The 22,716-nt window shown below is 41.3% G+C and overlaps 3 protein-coding genes across 4 annotated transcripts; all 3 read left to right on the top strand.

Moving 5' to 3' along the window:
- Positions 1–177: 177 nt before the first annotated feature.
- LOC122773529 (ADP-ribosylation factor-like protein 14) lies at positions 178–2,238 on the top strand. Its single transcript, XM_044032289.1, has 2 exons — positions 178–590; positions 1,213–2,238. Exons 1-2 carry the CDS (start codon positions 276–278, stop codon positions 1,519–1,521), a joined length of 624 nt encoding a protein of 207 aa, XP_043888224.1. The 5' UTR covers positions 178–275; the 3' UTR covers positions 1,522–2,238.
- A 1,050-nt stretch (positions 2,239–3,288) lies between these two features.
- kpna4 (karyopherin alpha 4 (importin alpha 3)) lies at positions 3,289–14,620 on the top strand. Its single transcript, XM_044032109.1, has 17 exons — positions 3,289–3,500; positions 4,886–4,930; positions 5,098–5,187; positions 6,999–7,028; positions 7,164–7,216; positions 7,520–7,615; positions 7,912–7,997; positions 8,420–8,506; positions 8,600–8,769; positions 9,562–9,606; positions 9,752–9,883; positions 10,185–10,313; positions 10,931–11,035; positions 11,188–11,259; positions 11,763–11,925; positions 12,025–12,119; positions 12,304–14,620. The coding sequence occupies exons 1-17, from the start codon at positions 3,432–3,434 to the stop codon at positions 12,397–12,399; spliced, it is 1,563 nt and encodes a 520-aa protein (XP_043888044.1). The 5' UTR covers positions 3,289–3,431; the 3' UTR covers positions 12,400–14,620.
- A 459-nt stretch (positions 14,621–15,079) lies between these two features.
- Positions 15,080–20,912, top strand: trim59 (tripartite motif containing 59). Of its 2 annotated transcripts, XM_044031303.1 has the most exons (6): positions 15,080–15,365; positions 15,519–15,611; positions 18,340–18,650; positions 18,775–18,996; positions 19,101–19,310; positions 19,941–20,912. In XM_044031303.1, exons 2-6 carry the CDS (start codon positions 15,578–15,580, stop codon positions 20,514–20,516), a joined length of 1,353 nt encoding a protein of 450 aa, XP_043887238.1. In that variant the 5' UTR covers positions 15,080–15,365; positions 15,519–15,577; the 3' UTR covers positions 20,517–20,912. The 2 variants fall into 2 exon arrangements, with proteins under 2 accessions (XP_043887238.1, XP_043887239.1); XM_044031304.1 differs by having other exon boundaries at positions 15,080–15,611; positions 19,944–20,912.
- Positions 20,913–22,716: the final 1,804 nt, after the last annotated feature.

Raw genomic sequence — 22,716 nt, 5'->3', positions numbered from 1 at the left:
GCTGAGGGAGCAGTGGTAACCAGAGAGCTCCACACTTCTTTGCACCGTCACTTTGGATATAAATAGTTTTACAGAAAGCGACGCAGGGGACTAAAGGAATCTCATCACAGCAGGGGGAGGGGCTGCTATGCCTGTGTGTACATAAAGCATACTTACTGTTGGCAGTGGTCATAAGAGACCAGACTCAGTAACCCCGCACACACTCAGAACAGACGGAGTCACTGGATTTTCACAAAACCTTTTTTTTGGATACAGACAGATCAAATTCCTGGGACATGGGCATTTGTGGATCCAAGACTCGGGAACAAGCGCAGGTCCTTATGCTGGGCCTGGACGGGTCAGGAAAGACCACCCTCCTCTACAAACTGATGTACAATGAGAGTGTGGTGACCGTGCCAACTGTGGGCTTCAACGTGGAGACACTGGAGACAGACAGGAGCAGCCCAAGTCTGACTGTGTGGGATGTGGGGGGACAGAAGAAGATGAGGCCCCACTGGAGACATCACTACACCGACACAGCTGGACTGGTGTTTGTGGTGGACAGCTGGGACCAGAACCGGCTGGACGAGGCCCGCAAGGAACTTCATCGGGTAACTAAACCAAATAATTATTGATTACAGATAATTTTAAAACAGAGGTGAACACTATCTGTATAGTCTTTGAATGAGTGCTCACTCTGTGTCATGCATCTGCATAAATTCGAAACATCAGAGCCAGTTTGGACATGTTATTATTTAATCAATCATGATTTTCATTGCTTCTTGGGAACCATGTTGTGCGTCTGATTTTGAATAAGGAGACTTCATTGAAAAAAAATAGAAGATCAAGGAATGGATAGTAGAGAAATATAGCTTTGCGCCATGTACTTGTCACACGTTTTTGACAATTCTACAGCCATAAAATCAAAATAAATCCAGGCTGCCTAAATGTCATGATGGTCATGACATTCAAGAGGGTTAATGTGTTCCTTCTGGGCTATTGTACAAACATGTCAACCTTCACTACTTGATATGTTAGAAAAATAAAACAAATCAAATGGATTTAAAACTCATCATACAGATGTTTCCAGAACTCTTCTGGTCATTTTGATCTTGAAGTGCCCCTCTTAAACTTGAAGAAAGGTTCTTGCCTGACATGGATGTGGATACAACGTCCTTTGTGTTGCACAGTATTAATGAATGTGTTTTTGTCGTTGCTTTCTCTGTATACCAGGTCCTGAGATACGACAGTCTCCGAGGAGTTCCTCTTGTGGTCCTCGCCAACAAGCAGGACCTCGCTGGAGCTCTGAGCCCAGAGGCACTTTGCCAGAAACTGGACATGAGGCGAGTGTGTGAGGGCAGGGCCTGGTTCATCCAGCCCTGCTCAGCCACCACCGGCGTTGGGCTCGAGGAAGGTTTCAGGAGGATCGTCTATCTGATGAAGACCCCACTGAAACAGACGCGAGAGGACATCAAAGTGAAAATGAAGTCCAAAGGCTTCAGCATCACAGCTGTGAAAGGAATTGTGCTCTGCAGCAGATGATAGATCTAGAACAAAAGTGTCTTCATGCCTTTGTCTCTCTGTGAGTCCACAGCACATGGCCACTCTGTGGTCTGAGGAATAATGATGATAACACGTTGATTAGTGTTAATATCAGTGAGAGATAAAAACTTTAAGCCTCTCGAGAACCTCATGACAATATTCTACATACTGTAGCTATTGAAGCTTCGAGACACATTTTTAAATTGTGTCTTATGTCAAAGTTTGTATTCTCACAAAAAGGGTCATGGTGACTTCAGCCTCCATCAGAGAGACCAGAGAGTGAGGTAGAACACGGGAGAATAAGTTCAGAACTGACAGAATGAAACAGTGTCTTTATCTGTGTAAATTAAAAGGTTTAACAGGATCATGGAGGGGTGAGACACCCATAATCCGTTTTGGATTATCAGGGAAAAGCTGCGTGTGAAGTGTGAAATCTGAGAAAACTATGGATATGTCACAAAATGTGTGCGACAGTGTACACCGTATATTTTACCCAAATAGACTTATTTATTTTCCATGTGTCGACTGTTTCTCTTAGTTTTTTACTTATTTGCATTATTTTTAATATTACACTGTAAAATATATAAAGACTAGACATTTCTTGAACTGATGGATGGATTTGTTTGAATGTAGTGTATTTCTTTATTTAAACGCCATGCTGGCTCTGTTTCACTACTGCCTTCCTACTGTCTTGAAATAAAGATGTTATCATAAACATGTGGAATTGACTGCGGTGGTTCTTGTATGAAGAGGTTTCACCGTCTCATCTTAAGTTGCAGTTCAGCATTGGATTGTATCATTTAAACTGATTGGGTTTTCAATCTTAATTCCCTTTTTTGTCTGCGTGTGTGTTTGTGAAACAATGAAGTTGTATAACAGTGAAGGCTCTCTTATCAGTTTAACTGCTGTTGATCAAATTACTACAAAAAGGTTGGGCAATTACATCTTTGGTAGCCTCCATTTACATGCAAATTTAATCTCAACACTTTTATGTATAATTATTGTGGGGTTTTTCATACTCATATTAAACAAAGTAATGTAAAGTTAGAAAATGGAACTTAACTAATTAGTCAAATTTCTGAAAAACATCGTCGTGAATACATGAAGGTACTTAAAAGTGACTTATGTGGATGAGAGAATGCAGGGATGAGTGGTATCGTTGGCATATTCTTTAGTAAAAGTCCTAAAGTATATGACATTTACTGTACTTAAGTATCAAAAGTAATTCTCTGATATAAAATGTACTTAAGTTTTAGAATTGAAAGTGAGCAGTTAGGATTGAACTATTGTGGCTCAGTGGTAGGGTGAGTTGTCTTTCAACTGGAAGGTTGTGGGTTCATTTCCTGGCTGTAAAGCAGCTCATTCAGACTAGAAAAGCTCTATATAAATGCAGACCATTATGAGTAACAAATACAGTTAGAGGAAAGGTAGTGGAGTTAAAGTAAAAGTTGCTAGAAATATACTGTAAATAACAAAGTAGATATGTGAGTACAGATACGTGAATTGTGTTTAAGTACAGCAATAATATTTGTATTATGAGTATTTGTACTTTATATAATCTGTGACTATGAGTTTATCTGTAAGGGATCTAGGGGAAAATATACAATACATTTTATTATTATCATTTTTAATTTAAATTGAGTGTAATGATTAAATGCAAATGTGGCTCGTGTTGTTATGTATGGCGCGTTCCGCAGTGAAACCAATGACAGTACCGGGGGTTTCCCCACCCTTCCTTCCTCCCGCCCTCCTCCTCCACCACCGGCATTCCCAGCATGCACCTCGCACACAGCAGCAAAAAATAGTCCGCTAACGAACGGCTGAGAAAAGGGAACTAGAAAAAAACGGGGCTAGCTCACCAGCTAAAATCCACGAGTTTAACCGAAATCACCACCACCACAACTGCTAACATGGCTGACAGCGAGAAACTGGACAACCAGCGGCTGAAGAATTTCAAGAATAAAGGCCGCGATTTGGAGGTAAAAGTGAATGTAAATAGGTGGCGAGGATGTCTTGCTTTTCGTCGCCGCCGCTGCCCCTCTGTTCGCGGCCAGCTTCGCCTCCTGGCTTCCCTGTGACGTCGTTTCTAATTTTCACCGTTGGGAACTTTGAGCCCTGCGCTCCAGTCTGGGCCTTCGCGGTTCACCCGGTCGAGGTCGCCGGTTTTGATTGCGTGGATTGTTTTTCGGGGTTTCACTGTGTGTCTTCATGGCGTGAAAAAAATATATCCAATGAGGTTATGAAACATGCCAGAGTTTCCCTGGTTGCGCTCTGCTAGCCAGGCCCGCGGGGGACATGCTAGCTTAAGTGAAGCAGTTCATCCACTGGATCAGCGTGTTAGTCACTCGACTACTCGATGTGATTTTTAAATGCACATCCGTGGTTGTCTTTGAGTGATATTTTATTATCAGTGAGCGGAAGATTACCGCCATTGTGTTAATTCGTAAGCTAGCTAGCCTGCGTGCTAGCTTGCTAACGTTAAGCTCGGTGGCTGCAGTTCCACCCATCCCCCGTCTTTATCATCAAAAACAATGGCGGAAACCAGACAGTCTCTTCGCCGGGCAGTTACATATTCCTTAAAAATCTCACCGTGTTGTGTATTATTAAATGTATTTTGTGAATACGCAACGGCGACACATGCACCGAATACAAGGTTATCACGAACGGGCAGCTCGTGAACACGATCACATGACAAATGGATCAAAGCTACACCTCGTATCCATAAGTTAGAAGTTGTTTTTCAGACGGTTCAGCATGTAAAGATGTATATGCACTGGATATACTCATACATCCAGTTAAGCAGGTAGTGTATCGAGACACACCAACGGAAACGTGTTGTCTCACTCGGTTTCACTTTGGTATCCTTATCATTAATAGGGACATTCGCTCTTATGTTATGAAGGCACTACTTTCTGCTTAATAAAAAGTAGAGGAATTAACAAAAGTTAATTGGGTAAATCAATTTTAATCTAAGCAGTCTGGTATAACCGTTTTGCAATAACATTTAATCCACCCAAGCATTGTGGGTGGATTCAATGTATACCATAATGCAATTTGTACATTATGGTTTTATGAGTAATGAGTAAAAAAACATGGCATCTCTCAAAGAATATGGGCCTGCAGCACTCCTATTAAGACATATAAAGCATTCTTGCAGTTTCTAAAGCTGAGTCATGAGGTCAGACTGGTGCTTGGTGCTCTCACACATCGAGTGTGGGTTCTTGACTGAGACTGCTGATCGGCTCTCCTCTCACACTCTAGACTTTTAGTCTGTGGCTGGATTTCATATTTTTAGTTGGTGTTTATCTCTCAAGGGAATACAGGTTTCTTGAAATGTGATGTATATTCTTTCTCTTTCCTTTAGACCATGAGAAGACAGAGGACTGAGGTAGTGGTGGAACTCAGAAAGGTAATCTTAACTCATTGAGTGCTATATGACAATTCTACCACTGCTCTGAAAATGGCTGGCAGCCAATGTTAGTTTTGCTATATTATAGTATCATGTATGAATTGAAAATGTTATCCTAAAATGCTGTGAATATGCATGAAGTCATATTTCTGCTTCCTTCACCACAGAACAAAAGAGATGAGCACCTCCTGAAGAGGAGGAATGTGCCCCATGAAGATACCTGCGACGACTCTGATGTTGATGGAGAGTTCAGATCGGTACAGTTGATCTTCTTCCACTTAAATGTGCATTAGTAAATAATAACATGTTTTATGAGGTTATGAAACATGCCAGAGTTTCCCTGCATGAAGCAGCACATTTGTCAGTTTTTAAATCTGTACTTATTGAATGAGTAAGGGTTTTTCTCACTGGACATGCTTCTTACATTTTGTACATGAAATGCTGCCTCCTTAGTTCTCCTTCCACAGTGCCAGTGGGGTGAGGTGTAAGTGTGAACAAAAATGCAGATTGTTTTCCTGTGCACTGGTTGTTGTCCCATTTCCCTGAAGTAAGAGTCCAGTTTCCTTTACACCTTCCCCAGTACAAATGTTACAGTGGACCTAGTATTACTGTGCTTCATTGGGAGTTTAAGAAAAAAAGTTATGTTTTCTTGGCTAATTTACATTTTAGAGAGCTTTCTTTTTTGGATTATGGACTTTCTACTTGTGTTAATGCTACTGTGAACCCATATGTGGGTTGTGTGTGTAGTTTCTCACTCAAACTCCAGGCCGATCAGAGGCTTGAGATTCAAACAGTAAATGTCTGTCGGCCTCCTCTACAATATGCAGGTGTTGTCACACTTCCAACCACCGTGTTTTACAGTAACAGTCACAGAAAATCGATCAGTTGATCAGGAATCACATCATTGGGTGGCAGCACTGGGTCAAAATGGCCACTCGGCAGCTCAAAAAATTTAATCACAGTAACTGCTTGGTGGCAGTGAGAGTGCTGACTTGAAATGGGCTACTTAGCAATATATCAACCAAGACATGCTTCTGAGTCACTGCATGACATTAGAGAGGCCTCAGTGGGACCATGTGTTGGCCATCTACTTCACAAACCCTCTGGAGCTAAGTGACTAGTCACTGTAAAGCGTTGATTGTTTTGCATCAACAGGTTTTTAACATTATGGCATATTTTTGAGTAGCTCTCTCAAAATGAATAATTTACCCCTGTGTTTGGCTGCCAATCCCATTGTTGATCAATCAGATGTCTCTTAAATCCTCACCGTCACACAGCTTTGTCCTCACTCCTCCCTTTGAGTGTTTGTCACACCTTTTTAAAAGCGTTCACAATAGTTATCACTTACCATAATTGTGGGATGTAAATACTGTAAACACAGCTGCAAGTACATGCTTATTGGCATCCATGAAATAACCCTTTTCTTTATTTCCTTATCTGATAGTTCTTAGTCCACTGCTTTCCAAAATGTTAAATTTCACATGCTTTGAGCTGCAACAGCTGTTGGTCAGTGTGTATGCTTATCAATAGCAGTAAACAAAGAACATTAATTAACACTTGCAGTCATGGGGAGGCTGTTGAAAGTGATGTTCGAGGTCTTTACTTGAGGCTCTCTCTCTACACCCAGCACTGAACTCTCTGTACTGGACATCAATTGAGTATGCCAGTTGGCGTATTATTGTGCTGAATGCTGGTCTGCACGTCCAGTCTGTTGACTGTTACAGCAAAGCACCACTTGGATTCAAACAACATTGCAAGTCACTACTTTGTCCTTATGGCATTTATCCATTCCTGGTCACTGTTCTCAGTGGTGCTTGGTGACTTGATGCACAAATAATCAATTTTGGCTGTTTAAATGTAAGGGAATTGGTGAACACACTTGCACACTGCTGACCCTCTCCTGGTCCTGTCAGGATACACACTCTCCATAGTATTCACATGTGGTTAAAAGTAATAACTATTTCTCACTTGAATATTTACCAGTATAGAGAATCTTCACATCTCAGTTTATTTACTGTATATGTTAAGTTCTTGACCGATGACTTATCAAAATGTTTCTCTTTTTTAGCAAAACACCTCTCTTGAAGCAATAGTACAAGTAAGTTTTATGTTTAATTTATTTATGCATTGTAATTTTAACCATTGTTCTGCTTACATTTGACAGCATGCTGTTTCAAAGGACATATTGTTGTTAATTTTGTATATGACCCAGCTCATTCTTGTTGCATTGTAGAATGCTACCAGTGATAACCAGGGCGTCCAGTTGAGCGCTGTTCAGGCTGCAAGGTAAAGCTACACTTCCTCTATCGCTCTCTTGGACTCCACTGATGATTATTTCTCTTTTTGTAAAAGTGTTGCTCACACATATAAATGTCTGTCACACCTGCTGCTGCTGCAAAAAAAATTAAAATTGGTTCATTCAGGCTGGTGTGAGCACCATCCAACAAACGCAAGATGATAGATTTGCAATGTGAAGATGCCTCGCATTCTTAACCTGTTTCTCCCTGCATGTAATTTTTTTTGCTGGTATGTGTCAGCACAGCTATGCAAGTATCATCATGGTCTTCTGTTTTCTCTTTGTTTTTGTAGGAAGTTGTTGTCCAGCGACCGTAACCCTCCCATAGACGACCTGATTAAGTCTGGGATCCTTCCTATACTGGTTCACTGCCTGGACAGAGATGACAAGTAAGTGGGCTGCAGTTCTGTTTGTCGGCATGTTGCAGTGAATCATCACATTCGGTGTGTGATAATTATAGTACAAGTTGGCACTTTCCTCAGATCAGGTTGAGTTCATGTACACCTCAGAGGTATGTAAATGAGGCTGCAGGATTTAGCCTAGGCGACATGTGAACAGTGTGGCTGTTGCATATATACACCCCATTTTCACTCTCCATGATTGGCATGTTCGATACTTTTTCTCAATCGCACTCATTTTAAATATTAAGTACTACTATCTTCATCCATCTCTTGCCTCCCTTTAGCCCATCTCTCCAGTTTGAGGCAGCCTGGGCTTTAACCAACATAGCATCTGGAACCTCAGAGCAGACCCAAGCCGTGGTCAAGTCCAGTAAGTGCCATTGTTTCACAACTTCTGTTTTATGTCTCCATGTCTTTCAAGTGTGCATCTTACAGTATTAGCGCGCTTTAGTAAGATTTTGAATTCTCCACTAATGATTGATTTGAGGAGTGCAGTTCTGTGTGGAAAACATCATTGTGTTCATCCGTGTAGTCGGTTGTCATGGTTAAATCAAGCACATTTACTTATTTTCAAAATTAGATATCTTCCGTTAAATCTCTCAGCCTTAATTTTGCTGCTGTTTACAGTTGTTTCTATGATCTACCTTGGTGTCTGCACCTGTTGAGGCATGTGCACAAGAGTAACATACCTGTGCTGTTTTGATCATGAATTTATTGAGCACCTAAACGAAAGCCGCACATCAGCTCTAGAAAATATTCTTGACTGAGACTCATCTGTTTTCTCCTGTGCAGACGCTGTGCCGCTGTTCCTGAGACTGCTTCACTCTCCTCACCAGAATGTGTGTGAACAGGCTGTCTGGGCTCTGGGCAACATTATAGGTGAGTCACCGTCATTATAAACTTGAGTGTGTTTCGAAATGAAATAAATGTGTCCTAAAAAAATGACATGTCCTGCCCGTGTGTTATGTTCAGGTGATGGCCCTCAGTGCAGAGACTATGTGATCAGCTTGGGTGTGGTGAAGCCCCTGCTCTCTTTTATCAGTCCCTCCATCCCCATCACCTTCCTCCGCAATGTCACCTGGGTTATGGTGAATCTGTGCCGCCACAAGGATCCTCCACCACCCATGGAGACGATCCAAGAGGTGAGCATATCATGCGTGTTAAGAAAGGGAGTGAGAAGCGCTAGATTATGAAATACAGTGGACTGTTTGAGTAAAGGGTGTGTTAGTGTTTTTAAAGGTGGATGGACACTGAATGATCACATCCTTACCCAGTGCATCATCTCATGCAGGATTTGAATAACTGAGAAAAACAGCGGAAACTGACTGATGCTTCCTTAATTTAATTTATTAATTTAGGGACAATGTATATTGATAAACATTTAAATGTTGCTAATTTCCACCTGTAGACCTACATATAACACTTAAATTAAGTAAGAAGGAATTGTGTCAATGAGATGATAATCTTTTTAATATACAGTGGTTAGGTCAGATATAGGAAGCAGATTGAAATGCTGTCGCCCCTAATTGAATTTACCTGTTAGTTCAGGAAATGCACCAGATCACTTTAATATTAGAGCTAATATTGATTACTCTGTTATTGGATGTAGTAAAGTTCCAGTTTAGTCCAGAAGTTACAAAACTAATTTGAGAGTACTTTTATATTACTTAAGAAGCATTTTGTGCAATAGTGAGACCATCATGTCTGTCCTGAAATCTACGAGTTAAAAGTGTATTGTTTGGCGAGGAGGAAGATTTGAGTGCCACCTGTGTTCTGTCTGCTGCTAAAATAAAGGCACATTGATGTTGATGTTTGGTATAAGCAAAGGTTTTCCAGACATTGCAGAAGTAGTGACTCAGCAGCCGTCGTTATTTATTGATCAGATCATAACATTTTTCTCCATCTAATCATTTTTTCCCTTTTTTTTTTTCCAGATTCTTCCAGCTCTCTGTGTGCTGATCCACCATACGGATGTCAGTGTGAGTATACAGAAATGAAACGGCTCATGGATGATTCCTGTCCTGTATTTCCAAATGAAAGTTCTTGCCAAACCATTAGATGTTAAATGGAGACTGAGTACAAAGTAACATTTATTTAAATATTTTGACATTTTTCTGCCTCCAGATCCTGGTAGACACAGTGTGGGCTCTTTCTTACCTGACGGACGCCGGGAACGAGCAGATCCAAATGGTCATCGACTCTGGCATTGTCCCTCAGCTGGTCCCTCTGCTCAGCCATCAGGAGGTCAAAGTTCAGGTATGGCACTGTTGAGGTTTAAACAAATAAACCTCGTTAATTCTTAAAACATGATTCCAGATTATAATTTTGTTTAAACACATTGCAGAAGAGTCATGCAACATATAAGCTATGTGCTGTTGTCATGACAACATTGGATACATTATTAAATGTAGTTTAAAATAAATGTAACATCTGCTCAACGCACATTTAGGTTTTTTCCCCCATTTTTTTGAGTTTTAGTATCATGCTAAGACATGTTTTTATTTTTTTAGATGCATATTATCATTTAAACAAATTCACACCTCCTCTCCTCATGCAGACTGCGGCCCTGAGAGCTGTTGGGAACATAGTGACTGGTACAGATGAACAGACCCAGGTGGTGCTTAACTGTGACGCCCTCAGCCACTTCCCTGCCCTCCTTACTCACCCGAAGGAGAAAATCAACAAGGTATATAAAATATGCTCTATCCTCCTCCTACACACACTCTGACAAAACCTCAGACTGTGACTTCAGTTATTTGGAAGTGATGAAATCAGAGACTTGGTGCCAGTGTGAATGTTGTGTGAGAGAGAGAAGATAATAGAAGGGGACAGATGGCTAATTGCAGGACTTCCAAACACGAGGAACCGCGAGGATGAAGACAACGAAGAAGACTAGTTATAATTAGTGGAACGGGTTGGGGAGGGGGAGGGTATTAGTCTGTGTGCATGTCATTGTGTGTATGATAAACTGGGTTGGGGGCCAAAGGGTGCAGAAACCATGTGTTGCTGCTGATGCTGGAGTGCATCTGAGATCGGTCACTGATAAAATGAGGCCCCCTTTGTGACCTGAACGATGATTAGAGCCTCAAGATATGCCCTTGCCCCACCCACAGCACTCTGTCTCGACCAGAGGTCTGTCTTTCTGAGCTGACCTCTGGATTCTGATCCAGCTCGGAGACAAATGTTTTCTAGCTTTCTTAAAAGGAATGGGCAGTTACTTGACTTGCCTTAAAACCTGTCTCAACAATATCAGACTTTATTCAGCTTTGGTAGAAAATGTCACTTGTACTTTCTCTCCTGCAGGAGGCAGTATGGTTCCTGTCAAACATCACAGCAGGCAACCAGCAGCAGGTGCAGGCCGTCATTGATGCTAAGCTAGTCCCTATGATCATACATCTGCTTGACAAGGTTTGCATCTATTCACATATCTATGCTGGGTCATGTCCAAAAATTCACTGAATGAGTAGCAACTTTCTTGAAAAGGTCAAACTGCATCTAATTGAACGACATTTGGATGTATTTACATAATGTGTTACTCATGCTGAATGTAAACATTTTAGGGAGACTTTGGCACTCAGAAGGAGGCAGCCTGGGCCATCAGCAACCTGACGATAAGTGGGAGGAAAGATCAGGTAATACCCTTTTCTTCAAAGTAGGGATGGGAACGACAATTTGAGAGTCGATTGTCGAGGCACCCGTGTCGAGTTTTTGTCGAATTGTCAGCATTTTTATTTTTTTTTCTTAAGCAGCAGCACAGCGGGTGGGAAATATTCTACACTGTACTACTTAATTTTAGGCTCAGAAACATGGCTGTAATGTCCAATATTGACAATCAAAGCAGTGACCAACAACTAAATGAAACAAAAAGATCTATCACGCTGATCTAATCACTAATAAGATCAAACAGCAATGAGAGTAAAATAGGTGATAGAGATGTGCAGCTGAGTTGTAATGTCATCCGCACCCATGTCACAATTAGTTATTGTCAATTTTGTATTTGAATCCAAACAGAAATATAACATGAACAAAACTGTAAATTTGCAAATGGGAACACGACGATCTTCCATTATGTTCTCTTATAACTCATTACCGATTACTAATACACAGTACATCTCTGCTCCCGTGCTGTTTACAGGTTGCACACCTCATTGAAAAGCAGGTGATTCCTCCATTCTGTAACCTGCTGACTGTGAAGGATGCTCAAGTCGTGCAGGTTGTCCTTGATGGCCTCAGCAATATCCTCAAGATGGCTGACGACGAGGCTGAATGTATTGCTAACCTCATTGAAGAATGTGGTGGTGAGATCCTTGTGCTTTTCCGCTCCTTTTTTTCACTGATTTTAAATAGAAAATTTGGAACTGCATGTTCGAATCAAGGATTTTTTTTTTTCTACACAGGTTTGGAAAAGGTGGAACAACTCCAGAATCATGAAAATGAAGATATCTACAAATTGGCTTATGAAATTATTGATCAATTCTTCTCATCTGACGATGTGAGTATTTCTTATGTGTATTTAATTATTGATTCTGAAAATTACTCTCGTATTGTTTTCCTGTCAAAGTTTAGTCGGTATTATAGAGCCTCTGGAATCGTAACACAACTTTCTGACAGGTGTAATGGCTGCCCTCCACAGTTCAAAGTTCATTGTAAATTTTGTGTTGCGTTGTCTCATTCAGCTTGATGAAGACACCAGCCTGGTCCCAGAGTCCATCCAGGGTGGAACTTACGGCTTTAACTCAGCCAACGTGCCAGCCGAGGGATTCCAGTTCTAGACGGCATCTGGGGTATTCTGGAGTTTTGTTCACGATGCAGCACTCTGTTCAACATAAAAAAAAATTAGGAGAGAAAGAGCGAGAGAGAGCGAGAGTGTGAGAAATTTGGTCCATTGTGCTTAGCTCGTGGGATCCATGGCTGCATCTTATCTGAGAGAAAAATGTGTGGATTTCATTTGGCATTCCAGGGGAACCAGCCCAAATGAAGTTTGAGATGGCGAGTGGGTGCGAGTGAGAATGAGTGGCTACATGTTGCAAAAAAAGCAAAACATCTACATCGAATGCGTTGAGAGACATGCTGACATAACTTCTGTGTTATTGGAGCTGTCGTCTTCGGAAAACTACTTCAAATGACAACAAAAAAACAAAAAACTTGATGTCTGCCCAGGGAGAACCAAGGACATCCAAAAATATGAAATCAAGAAATGAATATGACTATAATTATCAACTGAGATGAACAACAAACCATCACAATTCTGCGGTCCTCCGACAAGAGAGGGCGCCACCCTCAATGTGCCCCTCCCCCAATCGGCCACGCTATCAGACATGTGTGTGAATGGACCCATTGTGTATGAATGTCTGGACTCAGTGCTGAGGAGCCAGGTTCATCTCCTCCAACAAGACGCCCTGATTGGGGCACCATCCTCTCCCCCTGGTGGGCGGGGCCAGGAGTCCGGCTGCGCGTGTCGCGTGTGCGAGAGAATGGACGGATGAGTTGTGTGTGCTTGGCTGCGTGCGTGACTGGGAGTATGCAAGGCTGGGTGAGAACGCATGCAGAGATGTGGGGAAAAAGATACAATACAACATCTGAAGAGAAACAAAATTGAGAAACGCAACAATGAGATAATTATCAAAGGTTTCAGGAAAGAAATTCTACCTTTGAATGAGAGGCTGATCCTCCATATCCCTAAAAGGAAGAACTTTGAATATGAAATCAAATCGTCATCACAAAGATTATATTTTTTGTTCTGAGTTATTGTTATGTTGGTATTAATTGACACTGGACAATGCTAATGGCATGAGTTGAGCAGCATTGCATTGTATGAAGATGCATTTGGTGGCTTTTGGGCTTTTCTTTTTGCCTCCAGTGTGTTCCTTTTATGATACTTTTTTTTTAGTTTCAGCTTTTAGTTTCATTGCTTCTGTAAAGGTGATTGACGATGATCGTGTTCCACCCTCTTACCAGAACCCTAACCTAAGTACCAGACGTGGGCTTGACGCTGTGAAATTCTGACACCATCACTATAATCAACCAAATGGCCTGTTCTCCTTGTGACACTTAATTATTTGTCCTTCAATTTTCAGCAAAATCACTGCTTTGCAGTATTGTTGCCATAGCTTTGACTTATCACCAAGGGAGAAGAGAACAATGGCCATTTCACGTAGGATTGTGAATCATAACCTTTGCATGTACTAAACAATAGCACAGTTAATTTTAGGATATTTTAGTTTCCTTAGGCTGTGGATACAGTGTAATTTTCATTTTAAGTAAAACTGTGCTTAAATGTTACATGTTTCCCCCTCCCTTACCCCTCACTAGTGTCCAATTTGCTAAATAATCTTTATGGTTTTGCACATTTACTGCAAAGTGAGGCCTGAAGTCTTTCTGAAGGTGTTGGACAGTTTTGTGGGTTTTGACCGGCCAACAGCCTTTACATTATGCATCACTCAACCACAATCTTTGTTGTATTTCTAGAGTAATCCAATGATGCTTCTTATTGATACTTGAGAAAATAATGACTTGGATTTCAGGAGCAGCAGTAATCAATCTGCTAATTTATCTCGGCTAGACTTAGAGGGGATCGAACTTCCCTTTTCTCAAGGTAAAAGGGGATTTGAGGAGTTGTCGTGAATGGGTTCTCCTGAATAATAAATAAACCCATGAACAAGTTTGCTGTACATTTAGTACTTTGCAGTCCTTAACCCCATACTCCTCTTTCCTATTATACCAGCTAGGTGTACCAAGCTTACCCTTTTCCATTTTTGTGTTAACTTCGAACACTGTAGTAAATGATTATACATTGTGCTCATAAACCTTCTGTTGAACATAGGGGTATTTTTTTTTGCAGCATTCCTTGTTCGCAAACATGTGGTTTCAAATCTAAAATTATTAAATGGAAGAAGACGAAAAAGGTGGTTTGCCCCCTAAAAAAGAACTATTTTGGGGAGATAGGCTATACAGGATAGGTTGTCTTTGAGAAAATAAATAGTGAAACCTGAATTGTGAGACTGTATGTGTGTGTGATCTGTTGTGGAGAAGTGGTATGATTAACATTGTCCTGTTAAATACCTAATTTTCCTTCTTAAAATTTGCTCATTGGCCCTTTTATTAGGTACACAGGACGCCCAAGAAAGTGGCACCCAGCATGGTCTTCTGCCACTGTAAGATTTGACGTGTTGTGCGTTCAGTTTGTCTTCATCTTTTCCTTGCTTGCTTTCCTACCATTTTGAACCAGTCTGGTCATTTTCCCCTTAAAAATCCGTTAAAACTGCAGTTTCTGTAAGAGCACCCGCAACCAAACCATGTTCAAACCAACTTAAATCACCCTTTTATTTTTAATATTCTGATACTTTGAATGGTTGTTTGTCTCTAGCTGTGTGTGGCCCTGCGATGGACTGGCGAACTGTCCAGGGTGTACCCCGCCTATCGCCCGATGTAGCTGAGATTGGCACAGCACCCCCCGCGACCCTCTGGTGGAGGATAAAGCGGTAGATAATGACTGACTGAACTCCTGCAGCCCTTGTTAACCGCTGCTGCCATGTGATTGATCAGATATTTAAGTCAAACGTGTACCTAATAAATTGGTCGATGATGAGTGTACGTATAACGGCCGACGTACAGGTTTTCCTAACGGTTGAGCTTGAATTCAAATTCGAGAAACTAGATCCAGATTGGCCAGTGAGACCGTCCTCACCCATGCGTGTTACGACAAGTGGAAAAAATGATGCTTTCGAAGCACTTGTATGTAAGTTGTTACAAACCAGGACCGTTCTTTTCTATATTCACATATACTGATTTATTTATAGTCTCAAAGTATCAACCAAAGTAAAATGTATGGAGTTTACATTGGGCGTGTGTGTTTTTCAAATGCTCGCTCGCTTCCTGTTGTAAATCGTAGGAATTTACTGAGAGCATTTGAACGCAGCTCGAGAAGTAGGAGGAAATGAACGCTCTGTTATGGCGCAGACTGAGGCGCTACTCCGAGCTAACGGTGAGTAGTAACCGATGTTACGCGCTGAAAAATGTTTACAGTTATGTCTACTAGTTTAATATGCGTGTTATTCAAAGAAAAAGACGACAGCCAATGCCGAACAGGTTGCATTAGAAGTACAAACGACACGTTTTTCAAAGTTGCATCTCTAGAACTCGGGCGTGTTCGATTAAATGTTAAGATAAAATGGGAATCTCTTCTTTGCTTAATGATTGTAATGTGGCAGAAGTCTTGCAACATTAACCTAAAAGAGCTTTATTTTTTATTTTGTTAAGGGAAAAAGAGGACGGTGTCGTTTAACAGTAGATTAAAAATAAAAAGTAAGATGGGTTAGATTGGTTAGTACCGGTTGCACACAAACTTGTCCAAACAGCGGGGAGTGGCACAATGACATTTATTGAAAATGAGCTGTGAAGTTATTTTCCTCCATATTTAAAGTTGTGTGCAACATTAACAGCATACACCAGGGTTTCTCACTCCAGGTCTTGGTGACCCACTGCCCTGCATGTTTGTAGATGTTTCCCTGCTGTAACACACCTGATTCAAATGTCAGCTCATCAAGCACTGTTGGAGCAGGGAAACATCTAACACATGTAGGGCAGGGGGTCAGCAGGATTGAGAAACTCAGACATACACTTTATAATATACTGTGTGTATATATAATTTTTATAATTTATTTTCTCTATCTTTCTTCAGTTACTGCTTTTGTTTTGATATATTGATGAAGTCGCAGCAGACCACCTGTTTGTTACCTGTTTGAATTTTGGCGCCTTCTTGGCTTCAGTTTATGGCAACATCAGATTTTGTTGTGTAGATGATCATGGACAACAACAAAGTGTGTGTCTGTGGGAGTTGGGCCTGTGTGTTTGCTGACATAAGGCCTCCTATTGTCAGTGTGGTACTGGTTGTAACTGTAGAACACACACTACAACTGATCCTGTAACAGGAGCTAAATTTGCAGTTAATCAATTACTTCAGTCTTCACGGTTTTAAAGTGAAGCACTTATGTACCATTAGTGATAGGTCTAGTAGTTATGGGACGATACACAAAAGATTTATCTTTGTGAAACTCTGTAAGGAGATTAATCAGAATTATTTTTCTTAAAATAATAACCTCAGGCCGGCTGTACACCAAGAGGTGCCCTCCACAGGAACTTCTTTCTTCGTCGTCTATTCTTCAGCAGGTTTTACACTGAGAGGTCTGCCTCACTTCTGTCTCTTCAAAGTACCTCGAGATGGAAGATAAAATATCTTTCAAGACATCAAAGTACACTTCCCCTTTTTGATCACATTAATTACATCTTTGTTCAGTTCATGTAAATCAGGACAGTGTAACCATGAACCAGCAGGCACCGTCAAACTGAGGAAGCCGAATGGAAGTTGGCCTTTGTTCATTTGATTATTTCAACCTGTTTTTCCCCCAACTGTGACCTGTCAGAATATCACATGTAAGGTACAGTAACAACTACTACAAAAGCAAGAGGATGGAGATAAATGTGTTTAAGTTTTCATTCCAAATGTGCATAAATATTGCAACTGGGGGTGATTGTGTTTGTGATTTTGCTCCAAATTAAACAAAGGTTATTAATGATGAAAAATATTTGAAAATGAATTTCATTAGACAACAACTCTGTTTCCAGGGTTACCATAGGTCCTTGAAAGTAGAAGTAAAGAACTATTGATGTTTTGGTAAATGTCTCCCGCTGCTGATGTGCCCTTGTTTGTTACTCGGCTACGCTTTCATGTGTCCTGTGATTGCTTGACATACATAAACTAGGCCTATGCAGAACTAATGTAGAGTCGTAATCACAAGTGTTGTTGTAGACACTGTCCACTGTCTCTCTTTGCTGTTGACACAAGATTCCATGCAGAACAATGAGCGAGTAATGTTAAACGAGATGCCTGGGGAAATGCAAAGTCCAGGTCACTAAAGAAAATTACAAAGACAGGCTATAATGATAGCTGTACCTGTTCACACAGAAAAGCTCTGCCGCTTTATTTAAAATGCTTAAAGATGAGCAAATGAAGTAGGGAAGAACAGAATTAGTAGCCGACCCCTGCTGTGAAAGATGATCTGATACTGGCTAAATCACTGGAACAGATAAGGGAAAAATAAAATTATAAAATCCAATATAATCCAAAAATTCTACATATCACATGCTGTAATCTACTTAATTCTCAATTTCACAGTTGGAGAGTTATTTCGTTGTAATAGCTTGGTAAATGCATTAGGACAAAAGTGTGACTATTGGACTGATATCAGTATCGGTAGATACTCAAGGTTGTGGTATCAGTTTAGGACACAAGTGATGTCATGCTTCATCCTGAATATTCAGTACAAACACAAACAGTGATGTTCGTGGACCCTGGTCCCCACAAAAGCCAGTATGTGTGTTTGACTCATCCAGCAGACACAAGCACACACACACACACCAGATGGGACCAAAGCGGGTGAACGTCGCTAGTCTTTATGTTTGTTAAACAGGAAATGTATGCATATTCTATAGAAACACTGATGAACAGCAATATTCATGGACTGTGGTTCCTGCCACAGGGAGCAGGCCAGTATGTGTGTGCGTGAAGTGGTGACTAACAAACTTTTCTGTGGGGTGACAAAGTCAGACACAAGGTTTTTCAACATTTGATCCCGTAGTGCCCCATTTTTGTATTATCTTGAAGATGTAAACACTGTACAGTTGAAGCAAGTCAATATGTTTCCGCTGAACAGGTGCGACACGTAGGGCTTCATTCATCCTGCAGTCCTACCAGACTACCCTTGTCTCCACCATGGACATCATAGAGGAGGACCTGACCTGCTCCGTGTGCTACTGTCTCTTCTCTGACCCGCGAATCCTGCCATGCTCACACACCTTCTGTAAGGCCTGCCTGAACAGCTTACACCAAGAGTCCACAAACCACGGCATGTGGCTGCCTCCACTTCAGATTAAATGCCCCAACTGTCGCAGCATGACGGGGCTGCTCCCCAGGGGTGTCGATGCTCTACCCACCAACATGTCTCTGAAGGCCATCATTGAGAAAGTAGGAGAGAACCACTGTTTTCTTTTTTTCCAGCTGAAACACTTTGTCAATTTGAAAATCCCCTCGCTAGGCTGTCTCTTTGCTGCTTAATTTTGTTGTCTCATGTGTTCATTTGCTGTTGTAGTACCAGCGGGACAGTGTGTCACGCCCGCCCTCCTGTCCGGAGCATGACGGGCAGCCTCTCAACATTTACTGCATCCGCGATCGACAGATGATCTGTGGACTCTGTCTGACTGTCGGGGAGCACCAAGGGCACTGCATAGATGACCTGCAGTTGGCTTTTGTCAAAGAAAAAGAGACGCCGTCGTCACTGCTGGCCACACTCTCTGAGAAGAGATGGGCAGAGGTGGGCAGTCCTCAGCCTCAGTGTCTGGGAACAATGTTGTATGTTATTATAATTCAATATATTAACTTTCCAGTTGTGCTGACTGCCGTCTTTTCCTCCTCCAGGTGTGTGAGCTTGGGGAGCAGCTGGAGCAGGAGAAGGCTCACTGTGAAGCTCTGCTCAGCCAGGACAGAGAGGAAGTGAATCACTTTTTTCAGTCACTGGACTCGGTGCTGGCCAGGAAGAGACAGGCCTACCTGGAGGCCCTCGATAAAGCTGGAGCAGAGGTATCACGGGCATATGAACCACTGATCCACAGAGTGCAGGAACTACAGGTGCGTTTCAGGGCTCATTTACACACTTTTTATATTGTCCAAAATACGGTGGCCTGGAAGTGCAAATCATTATTACAAAATGTGAAACACTTTTACAACGTTTGAGACTAATTTATGTTTTTGATTTACTCATTTATATTACATTTTCAACACAGCAGTCATTTAGCTCATCTTATATAGCACCACATCCTTTCAACCTGGCTTTCAAAATAAGAGCCACTGACTTTGTCTTTTTACTACTTTGCCGTAACATTCACTGTGTAAGATAATTCTGTAAAATAAAATAAACGTTTTAATGTCATTCCACAAGCCTTGCCTTGGCAGTTTGTCTTACTAAAAAGTAACTACACAACAACCTTCGGATCCTTGGGATTTGTGAAAGTTTTATGTTTTGTAAAGTTGTTTTCAAAAAAGTACATTGTCTCGAGCTTTGTAAAAGTGTTTCACATTTTGTTGTAATGGTTTGAACTCCCAGGCCATTGTACCAAAGTGATTAGTCTTGTCTGACAAACAATCTGAAAATGGGTTTGTTGAAAAAAAAATACTCCCAATTATTCCAACTTATAGGTATTAATATTGAACGGTACCACTGATGCACTACAACACTGATAACAGTATTGTTTGCTGCAGCAGGAGCAGCAGGACCTGGTGTCTCTGGGCACATCAGTGACACAGGACTCCCCGCTGGTTTTCCTGGAGAAGGTGCATTTGCTCAGAGAGAGGGTAGAGGAGTTTATTACAACCCCTCTGCCCTCGCTGATAAACCTCTCCATCAGCCCGCGGGCAGCTGAGTTCCTCCTGCAGCACTGGTCTGCTGTGACCATAGGCAGCCTGGAGGAAGCTCCTGTTCCCAAGGTGAGCTGCTGTTCCCGATGTGGCAGTGCCGAGTCAGGAAGACATGGCACCAACAGATGGGCATGGGGCATACGGCGTGACCTGCAGCCTTATTCCCCCGTGCTGCTGCTGCTGCTGCTGGCAGTGATGTGGTTAAACCCAGTTGGAGCCACATCACTTGGCTTCTCTCTACTGTCTCCATTCAGTGAGTTAGTCCACTGCCTGAACAGTGAGGTCATCTCTCCCATATGGGACCTGGTACGGTCGGTGTACTCAGTGATGGAGGCTGCCCTAGAGATGTGGAGCGCACAGCTCTCCTCACTCAGGGTCATGGCTGTTCAGCAGCTGATGGCTTTATTTAAAACTCACTGAAAGAGACAAAAGTAAAACCTTCAATGTTTACACTCCTGAAGAAAAAGAAAAACTGTAAAATACCATATAAACAGTTGTTTGTTATTTGGATGTCGCACTTTATAAACATATTTATATAACATCCTGTATCTTCACATTGAAACACTTTTTAAAACATAGCCCAACACAGAATCCTTATCAGGTGACAGTTGTGATATTTCAGGTCCTTTCCATGTTTTTGTTAAAGACTGAGCATGTGTAAATTGGGAAATTCAGCTTAAGTGAAGGACCGGATATTGAATATAATTAAAAACATTTTTTTAGCTTCACTTCCCAGGGTTTCCTTGAGGACCAGTCAACCCCTGTGACACCACAAAAATGTTGCAAATAAAAAAGGCTTTTGGCAAATTCTTAAAACATGTATTGTATAGTCATAATTCAAACCTTTTTCCAATACTGTGCACAAGTCTTAGGCCACCGTAAGAGTTGTTGTTATAGCAATGCTATTATCACCATTCAGTATCACTTTATTGGAATGTTGAATGTCAAGTGTTCAGTGCAACCTTTCCTTACGCTTGAACTACAGCACGGCCCTGGTTCTCTTGGAGAAACCTGGAGTGAAACCCAGTAACAAGTAATGTTACTGATAAAACCTTTTGTCTGACTTTTTCACCCTTTAACACCTAAGCCTCAAAAATGTTGTTTTAGCCATGTAAGGGCCAGAAAATTATCCAGTGAGTAAGTGTGTTGCGGCAGTTATTTACAGTTTACTGTATGTTAAAATAGTGTATTAACAATTTAAAAATGAAGAAAAACCCACTGCAATTGTACACAAACACCAGATTTTGTGTTAAATTTGAAACTTGAAAATAGTATAACATTTGTTTCAGTTTTTGTCTCACTGTCTAAAAAAAGTGGAAACTGTACAAGTGTTTTTTCCAATTCTCTCCTCTCTGGTGACAAAGACGCTGATTCGCCAGCTTCCTGCAACAGCGTGAGTGAATTACCGTAATAACCACATTTGGCTTTGACTTGCAACTTATCATCTTTCAGAAACTGTTGGAATTGTTCCCAATAGTACATACCATCGCGTAATTATGGTAATGCAAAGTGCGCTTGTGCAAATGTGTCGTCTTCGATATGCTTGGTGTTAAAGGGTTAAGAAATCTGTGCTGTGAAAAAAGTCAATTACACCAGGTTTATTCAGGACAAGCTGGAGCTTTACATGCACATGATGTACTGTATGTGTTAATATATAAGACCATCTTTCAGTCATACCATTCCAATCTAAATGCCACAGACGTAGCAGACACGGTGGAATGGTGGTTAGCACCATTGTCTCACAGCAAAAAGGCCCAGGTTCTCCCTGTGTGTGCGTGGATTATTTGGACGCTCTAAATTGACCGTGAGGGGTTCTTTGTCTCTGTGTGTGTTGGCCCTGTGATGAGGGTGTACTCCATCTTTCACCCTGTGTCAACTTTGCATACACCAGATTATGATATTAAGTGTTTAATCTGTAGATTTGTACCAACTAACTACTAAGAATGTGTTACATCTAACACTAACCATACATTTTCAGCATTGCTTTGCCATAATCTAAGCAGAAATGTGCTTTACATTTAAATTTGTTGTCAGAGACTGGAGTTGACTTTCCCCATCATGCAGTGGGACATTTCAGTAGCTTCCCTGGTGACATCGGTGCAGCTACATGTGTCTCTTCTTACACACACACACAAACTATTTACAGCGACGGGAGCAGTGTGTGAAATGTATAACCTGCTGAATGGAAGCAGACACAGTGGGTTTCACCGGAGGCTTCCACAGATCATGTTCCTTCTCCACTGTATCTCTCACCACGATACCTTTACCTTACTCACACTTGATGGCTTTATTGCCGTGGACCTGTTGGTCCATCTGGACCAATACATCTGACACTTTATCTACAAATGTGCTCTTGTTCTACAGAAATAGTTGTACTACAGAATGAATCGTATGCAACACATGTTAGCAATACCTTTTTAGTGGTTACATGTTTTATACATTTTGGATTAAAATATATTTTAAAATGTTACCATAAATTTGTTGAAATGTTAGCGTTTGTCATATTCAATGTGTAAGCCATGCAGTGTACAAGTTTAGGCACCAGTTCTTGTTGATGTTAGCTCCATGAACACGATTGCACACTTTGTGTGTGTAGAGTGAAATATGACATGCAAGTGCC

The sequence above is a fragment of the Solea senegalensis genome, linkage group LG8, assembly GCF_019176455.1.
Source record: "Solea senegalensis isolate Sse05_10M linkage group LG8, IFAPA_SoseM_1, whole genome shotgun sequence".
NCBI lineage: Eukaryota > Metazoa > Chordata > Actinopteri > Pleuronectiformes > Soleidae > Solea > Solea senegalensis.
Note: the sequence above shows the minus strand (reverse complement) of the source record. Positions and strands in the feature narration are given on the sequence as shown.

What these genes read in the sequence shown, in the direction of transcription:
- LOC122773529 (XM_044032289.1), top strand. Translation starts at nt 276, where the DNA reads ATGGGCATTTGTGGATCCAAGACTCGGGAACAAGCGCAGGTCCTTATG. An exon ending in CCCGCAAGGAACTTCATCGG is followed by an intron (nt 591 to 1,212) that starts GTAACTAAACCA and finishes TCTGTATACCAG; the next exon opens with GTCCTGAGATACGACAGTCT.
- kpna4 (XM_044032109.1), top strand. Translation starts at nt 3,432, where the DNA reads ATGGCTGACAGCGAGAAACTGGACAACCAGCGGCTGAAGAATTTCAAG. An exon ending in AGCGCTGTTCAGGCTGCAAG is followed by an intron (nt 7,217 to 7,519) that starts GTAAAGCTACAC and finishes TTGTTTTTGTAG; the next exon opens with GAAGTTGTTGTCCAGCGACC. An exon ending in CCTCATTGAAGAATGTGGTG is followed by an intron (nt 11,926 to 12,024) that starts GTGAGATCCTTG and finishes TTTTCTACACAG; the next exon opens with GTTTGGAAAAGGTGGAACAA.
- trim59 (XM_044031303.1), top strand. Translation starts at nt 15,578, where the DNA reads ATGGCGCAGACTGAGGCGCTACTCCGAGCTAACG. An exon ending in TGAAGGCCATCATTGAGAAA is followed by an intron (nt 18,651 to 18,774) that starts GTAGGAGAGAAC and finishes TTGCTGTTGTAG; the next exon opens with TACCAGCGGGACAGTGTGTC. An exon ending in CTGAGAAGAGATGGGCAGAG is followed by an intron (nt 18,997 to 19,100) that starts GTGGGCAGTCCT and finishes TTCCTCCTCCAG; the next exon opens with GTGTGTGAGCTTGGGGAGCA.